The sequence below is a fragment of the Conger conger genome, chromosome 1 (genome assembly GCF_963514075.1).
Source record: "Conger conger chromosome 1, fConCon1.1, whole genome shotgun sequence".
Classification (NCBI taxonomy): domain Eukaryota; kingdom Metazoa; phylum Chordata; class Actinopteri; order Anguilliformes; family Congridae; genus Conger; species Conger conger.
Window position 1 is genome coordinate 78,735,042 of NC_083760.1, and position 7,141 is coordinate 78,742,182.

The following is a 7,141-nucleotide window of genomic DNA, read 5'->3' on the forward strand; positions in this document are numbered from 1 at the left end:
GGGAAACCAAAGAAAACGATCCAAGATTGTTAAACACAGTTCCTTTAGCTTTGAATCTGCAAACGTGACATTTGTTAAATGCAAGATCCCGTTAAGCACCCGTTAAGACCAACCCGTTAGTGTGCACTGCCGCCGTGCGTAAAACATCACCTCCCTAAAATGCCGATATTCTATGAGGACTGGATGTTGTAACAGTCAGTAACTGTACGATTTTTTTCAGTACACTGTATATGACAGGCAGATGTATGTGATGTGCATGATCATGGTTTATATGATTCATAAGAACAAAGAAATTAAAACTCCCCCTTTTCCCTTAACCTCACTTAGACTAATATGAACAATGAAAGGTCCATCAAAACTTGTTATATGATTATGTATTAAAACGCTGCTTTTAAACACTGAACTTAAAAGTTTAGTTTTGTAAATATCCGAACTTCACATTTCTGTAGGTTTGACGACCTTGACATTCAAAACGGCCGAGCAACACGTGGGTTATGGAGAGGGGGTGTGGCCTTCACAGGGCGAAACAATAAATACCGATTGCAAATTTGTTCGGCCCAGCTCACACATTTGAGTTCTGGAACAGAAGTGCAGAGGCTACTCACAAACGGTAACCCTTGCTATGAGCCTTTCTTGGTTTGTCTTGATTGTAGCTGTCTTAATATTAGGTTATAAACGTGCATCAGTAATTAAGAGTAATTAACATTTGCTTGTTCAATCGGGTTGATTACACCATTGTCTAATGTTGGTGCAGTGGTTATTAGGAATACTGCTATCCTGTTAAACCATGTTTAATTTAATGTTCTGTCCAACACAAATAAATGAATGTAGCATGAAGGTTCTGCCATGTGCACCTCTGCTCAAGTTTGAATGAGGACAGCATTTGCTTAATTTTATTTGTGCTTGTAATTTGATGGTGTTTCCAAATCAGAAAATTGGCTATATGGTAGATTGACTGATTTGTTCCTAACTGGTCTTGATTGTCCTTGCAGCTGATTGATCATTTAAACACACACAGTACACCAAACACAGGCAGTTTGAGTAGTATCTGTCATCAATTGTTCCATAAGGCCTGTTTATGATTAGATTCTATAGAGTCTTTCATCTCAAACATTGTGCTTCTCTGTGTGCAATGACAAAGTTCTGAGACCTTGATCTCAATTTGTACCAAACGCCTTAATTGAGATTCCTCTTTTCATTCTTATTTATTTTCTCCCCCAGAGGACAAGAAATTCAGGCAAAATGGTGAAAGTTGGAGTCAATGGGTAAGACCATTTCCTTTTAATGCTATAACCATATAGAATTAATATACCTTAAACCTTGCCTTTGAGTGAGGACGTGATGTTTACCTTGTTGGCATTCAGTAGGAAGTTCAAAGGTTGCAAACTGATGCAGAATTGCGCAATGCCCTCCTTTATTTCCTGTGGAATTGCTCTTGTCAGTGGTGTCTCCCTCTGCCTCCCCGTCTCTCTCTGTCCCATTAATTATAGTTTGGTTGTCATATCGCTCTGCTGCCTCAGCTGTCACATACCTCCCCTCTTCACTCTAATTTTAGCCAGACAACCTTTCCACAGAAGTTCACATGTCTCCGTACAGGCTGTGTTTGTCCACAAGCTTTCTCTGTGCATAACCCAAAAGATCCTCAACTGACTTCCGACCTCTACGAGGAAGGAAAACGATACGCTTTAAAGCCTTTCTAAAAATGCAGCTTGAGAGCTTGACCTTGTCCTGACGTGACCCATGACCACATACCATGGCACCAAATGCCCTAGTGTATGTGCAGGACTGCATGCATGTCCAGAAATGAATCGCCCGGCACCTGACCGAGCTCACAAGTATGGTGTGCCTCTGTCCTGTTCCTAACGGGCAGAGGCAATGGGCAGGCCTGTGGCCCTGGGGCACACGTGGTGCTTTTCGTTAATTGTACGCATGGTGGCCTAAGACCAGGACTTTGTTCTTTCTTCTCTTCACTGCTGAAGTGTTTTGCATCGCGCTCTTGTTTAGAGAAGGAGGAGTGTATAATTGCGCATATCTGCTGAGCTGTGCGTCACCACTGTTCAAAGTTCTGCCTTGCACTCAGCGGGTGATTACACTTATCTAGTCAGTAAATATTTTCCAGCTTGTTGAGTAATGCTTTTCCGCCAGCATGAAAATGGTTTCCTTCAAAATTCAAATGTATACCTAATTTGGCAGAGTGGTTTTGTAGTATCTGCTGTATAAACCACACCAGACTAATATGGTGCACCATACAGTACATGTACTGACAGTGGCCCATTTCTGCCTAGTTCTAACTTTGTATTGTGTGGGTAATTTATTTAATTTTTATTTGTATGTATAAATTAATACATTTGCTATTAGGAAAAATGGAATGAGCACTGGGTGCTTGTATACAAATTATAAATAAATAAAGACTAATTTTGAATTGACAAAAGTGTCAGTGTTATCTAGACACTAACAAAGAATGGTACCAGAGTGCAAAGACCATAAAGCTGTGCCAGCTCCAGTGAAGTAGATGAGTGTCTTGAACTTGACTAAAATTAGCACACTTGCATGGCCTTTTGCACTGTACCACAGCTCCATGCTGGTCTCCAGAACTGCCCTGTGTAACTGGACCTGGAGTGAGCCCACAGCCCTTGATTCTTAGATTCGAGTAGTTGTATTTTTGACTGGTGTGTCTCTTAGGAACTTGGTCATTTTGCAGACGGTGGCAATGCGGAACAAACCGACACCGTGATGGGGCAAAAAAATGAATATCCCAAGTGAATTTACTATTGGATACATTGGGAGTGTGTGCAATACACACGACTCCCTTTTGATATAGCTACAATTGCCTGTGTCCCTGCTGCCAGCTGACGTTACTTCAGTGGGAATGCATTGTACTGAGTGTGCAATGCCCAGACTGGTTAATGTGGACACAAGTGATGTCAGTCCCCTTGCCTTCCCTGTCATATTGCTCCATGTTGTTTGGGGCTCTTTGTGAACGTGCATGTCTGTGATCGGTGCACGGTGTTCTCAGGCGAACACGAAATGACCCCACTGTCCTGTAAGGCTCCATGGCTAGCCTACCACCAGCCAGTTCCTGGTTAAACAATAACCCCTCTAATCAAGCTGGTCATTCATTGCACTGAAGGGACTAGCCCCTGTAGCAACCACGGCTAAACTTTACACCCATGAATAACTACTCTGGCCGTGTTTCAGCGAAGGGTCTCCAATTTCCCTCTGATATTTTTACAACCCTCACAACTGATATAACTGTTACAGTGACTCAAAATGACCTGCAGTGACTTGCTGGAAATCTCCCTGACTTTGATTGTGCCGGTGTTCACAGTAGCGTTGTGTTAAGTGTGTGCCCTGTAATGCGGAGCCCTGGATTCATGCCTACCATCTATGGCATGGATACAGCTCTATGGCATGGATATAGCCTCAGCTTATTAGTTTCACAGTCCCTTTGGTATTCCGTTTTATCAGCCGAGAGAGGCTGACCATGAAAGGCAATGGGCTGCTGAGCTATAACTGGCCCACCCATACCATCTACTGTCCGAAATGGGGAATTGCAGTATTTGCATTGTGACAGTTGGGTTTGGATTTAAGGACCAAAAGCTTTAAGGACTCCATTCAGTGATCGTGTCTCACTGTGTTCTTGGTTGTGGAGTTTTGCGTAATGTGGCGTTTAACTTGTACATTTTTGTCGTTCTCAGATTTGGGCGTATCGGTCGCCTGGTTACCCGTGCTGCTTTCCATTCCGGAAAGGTCCAGGTTGTGGCCATCAATGACCCCTTCATTGACCTGGACTACATGGTGAGGACACAGGATTGTTTAAAAAAAATAAATGAATAAATAAGAGGGGGGTAGGGAGAGTGACATCAGATCTATTCTGTATGCACAACCAGATTGATGGATGTTACAGCTTCCTCAGGTTAGAATGGTCACACTCTGGAATTTCACCCTTTCAATCCCCCCCCCCCCCCCCCCCCCTTCCCCACAGGTCTACATGTTCAAGTATGACTCCACCCACGGACGTTTCCATGGTGAGGTGAAGGCTGAGGGCGGAAAGCTCCACATCGCTGGCCACGTCATCACCGTGTTCCATGAGTGAGTGCCTCTGTCCCGGCTGCTTTAAACATTCAGGACCGGTCGGCTTCGTGCTCGGTGCCCTGTCTCACCGCTCCTTTCTCCTTGCAGGAGGGACCCCACCAACATCAAATGGGGTGAGGCTGGTGCCGACTACGTGGTGGAATCCACTGGTGTCTTCACCACCATTGAGAAGGCCTCTGTACGTGTCTGACCTGCATGTGCGTGGGGGGGGGGGGGGGGGGGGAGATGTGCAACTGGGTCACTCCATTTCTACTCCACTCAAAGTGCTGTGGTCATGGTTTGAATATAGGAACAGTTTATCTGACCACAATTGTTTGCGGGTTTATTTTCAGCACGTACGCACGCTCACACAATCGTGCATGTGTACACCCCTCTCCTCAACATGGCATGCTGAGGTGTCGTTGGTCATGTGCAGTGTTAACTTAAAGCATAGCACATGTTCACACAGCTCGGTGTGCATCACACTTTAGATTATTATTATTATTTTTTAATATAGCCACTTGGTGTTAAATATTTTACATTAAAATTGTTTCCTCAGTGCACCACCCCCCCCCCCCCCCCCCACCCCCTCCTAACACAAGTCCTCCATCTTCTCCCATAGACTCACCTGAAGGGAGGTGCCAAGAGGGTCATCATTTCCGCCCCCAGTGCTGATGCTCCCATGTTTGTGATGGGTGTCAACCATGAAAAATATGACAACTCCCTGAAGGTTGTCAGGTATGTCCCCATCATCTCCTGTGTCCTATTTGATGGCTCATCCTTTTGTCTTCATATCCAGTCAGTCATCCATTCTTACAGTGCCAGACCTGCAGGCCTGGTTAAATTGGTTCCAAAAATATTTGGAGAATTTAGAATGTTTTTGAAGAATTTGTGTTAATTATCAAATATGAACTGCAACCCTTATAATGCACTAGTGGAGTGGTGAGTGATGTCACTTCTCTCCACAGCAATGCCTCCTGCACAACCAACTGCCTGGCTCCCCTGGCCAAAGTCATCAATGACAAATTCACAATTGTTGAGGGACTCATGGTGAGGATGTTGTGCTATTGTTTATTTATTAGTATTTTTTTACATGCATTTTCTTAACTGATGCATTTTTAAATCTAAAGGCTGCGATGGCATCTGTAGCTTTGTTCGGAAGTGTGGAGGGTGGCTGAGCAAGTCCTTTCTCTGTTGCCGTAGAGCACAGTACACGCCATCACGGCTACCCAGAAGACCGTGGACGGGCCCTCTGGCAAGCTGTGGAGGGACGGCCGTGGTGCCAGCCAGAACATCATCCCCGCCTCCACTGGTGCCGCCAAGGCTGTGGGCAAGGTGATCCCTGAGCTGAACGGGTGAGTGCTGACTGCCGCCCCCCGGGCATGGCGATGCCACGCTCCAGTTGCTCTCACAGGCAGCCTCAAACTGCAGTTCATGTGGTAATGCCTCTTTAGTTTAGTTTATTTTTATTTTTTAGTACAGGTATAACTGCAATAGTAGGACACTTGCTATACCAAGATGGACTTAATGCAAAAATAGGAATTCATAATAGACAGACCCAATTTTCAGGTGTTAATTCGGAATATATTTTAGCCCCGTGTTTTTCATGTTTATAAATCCCATGTGAGTGAGAGGCTTTTGAGGCCTCAAGTTTTTGCCTTTGTCCATGTCTAATGATGAGCATTTCTGCATCTGCTTTGACTCTTTCAGCAAGCTGACCGGTATGGCCTTCCGTGTTCCCACTCCCAACGTGTCCGTGGTTGACCTGACTGTCCGTCTGGAGAAACCAGTGAGTCTCTCGCTTCTCCCCCCCCCCCCCCCCCCCCCCCTCTCGTGTAAATGCCATACTTCTACCCAAGAGTGGGTTTTGACTGCTTCATCCTCCTCAAATTCAGGCCAAGTATGATGACATCAAGAAGGCGGTTAAGGAAGCGGCAGAAGGACCCATGAAGGGCTTTCTGGCATACACAGAAGACCAGGTCAGTGCCTGACTCAAACGTTGATTCCCACTGATGCTGGTCAGCAGATGCATTTCATTACCAGAATGTTGGGTAACACTGATTTACAAATGTATGCATGAATGGCGATAATGGTACTGATGATTATGACCAGAAGTATGACGGTATTGTCATTGTCTCTTCTCTCGCGTTCACTCCTAGGTGGTATCCACCGACTTCAATGGGGACATCCACTCCTCCATCTTTGATGCTGGCGCTGGTATTGCGCTCAATGAGCACTTTGTTAAGCTTGTCTCATGGTAGGTACCGATGACAATATTAGACCGATACTCTTCCCACAGTCTTCTGACTGATCCTGGCTAGAAGCATGCAGTGCCAGAGAAGATTCACTGAAGATTCACACTGTTGTGGCTGAATCTTTTTGCTGGTGCATGTGAAACCCAAAAGTCCAGTCGACCAGTTCCGACTTTGCTTTGTTTCACACGGATTGCTCTGTTTAAATATGTAAATGTGAATGAAGTGCAGCCCAGCTGTGAATACTACAGCTGGCATGCTCTCTGAGTTTTCGTTTCACTTAAGGTACCTTTATTTGTTTTGACACAGGTACGACAATGAGTTCGGCTACAGCAACCGCGTCGTTGACCTGATGGTCCACATGGCCTCAAAGGAGTAGAGCTACCAGCAGACTCATCTCCTCTCCTTGATTGGACTCTCCATCAGACTGCCTGTGAACACATACAAATTCAAGCTGTGTTCATTTCTTTTGTACTAAAAATAAGCCCTGTTCTGTTCAGTGTGAGGTCAATTGCATTCAAAATCGAACGCAATTCAAATTTCGGTTTGGTCCCGTTAGACTGCACAGTTTGTCATCAAAATAAAGTCCTCTGTTTGTGAGTAAACCTGGATTTGATTCTTTTGTTGATGGACAGGTGGTACTGGATAGACAGTTTCAGACCATTAAACTCAGTCTTGCTCATTGTGAGTATTGAACACAAGTTTGTTATTTGGGGGGTTTTCATTGAAACTATGCAACTCCATGAATGTCAGAAGACTCCAGAATCCAATTTGTGCTGTTATTGGCTTACTGAACGGTCTGAGAAACCTAGAAC

The 7,141-nt window shown here is 44.9% G+C and overlaps 1 protein-coding gene across 1 annotated transcript; it reads left to right on the forward strand.

Moving 5' to 3' along the window:
• The first annotated feature begins 494 nt into the window (after window positions 1-494).
• gapdh (glyceraldehyde-3-phosphate dehydrogenase) lies at window positions 495-6,931 on the forward strand. The gene is made up of 12 exons (XM_061235870.1): window positions 495-610; window positions 1,222-1,265; window positions 3,699-3,798; window positions 3,986-4,092; window positions 4,183-4,273; window positions 4,697-4,812; window positions 5,043-5,124; window positions 5,278-5,429; window positions 5,785-5,863; window positions 5,970-6,053; window positions 6,234-6,331; window positions 6,636-6,931. Exons 2-12 carry the CDS (start codon window positions 1,243-1,245, stop codon window positions 6,703-6,705), a joined length of 1,002 nt encoding a protein of 333 aa, XP_061091854.1. The 5' UTR covers window positions 495-610; window positions 1,222-1,242; the 3' UTR covers window positions 6,706-6,931.
• Window positions 6,932-7,141: the final 210 nt, after the last annotated feature.

What these genes read in the sequence shown, in the direction of transcription:
- gapdh (XM_061235870.1), top strand. Translation starts at nt 1,243, where the DNA reads ATGGTGAAAGTTGGAGTCAATGG. An exon ending in TCATTGACCTGGACTACATG is followed by an intron (nt 3,799 to 3,985) that starts GTGAGGACACAG and finishes CCTTCCCCACAG; the next exon opens with GTCTACATGTTCAAGTATGA. An exon ending in AACTCCCTGAAGGTTGTCAG is followed by an intron (nt 4,813 to 5,042) that starts GTATGTCCCCAT and finishes TTCTCTCCACAG; the next exon opens with CAATGCCTCCTGCACAACCA.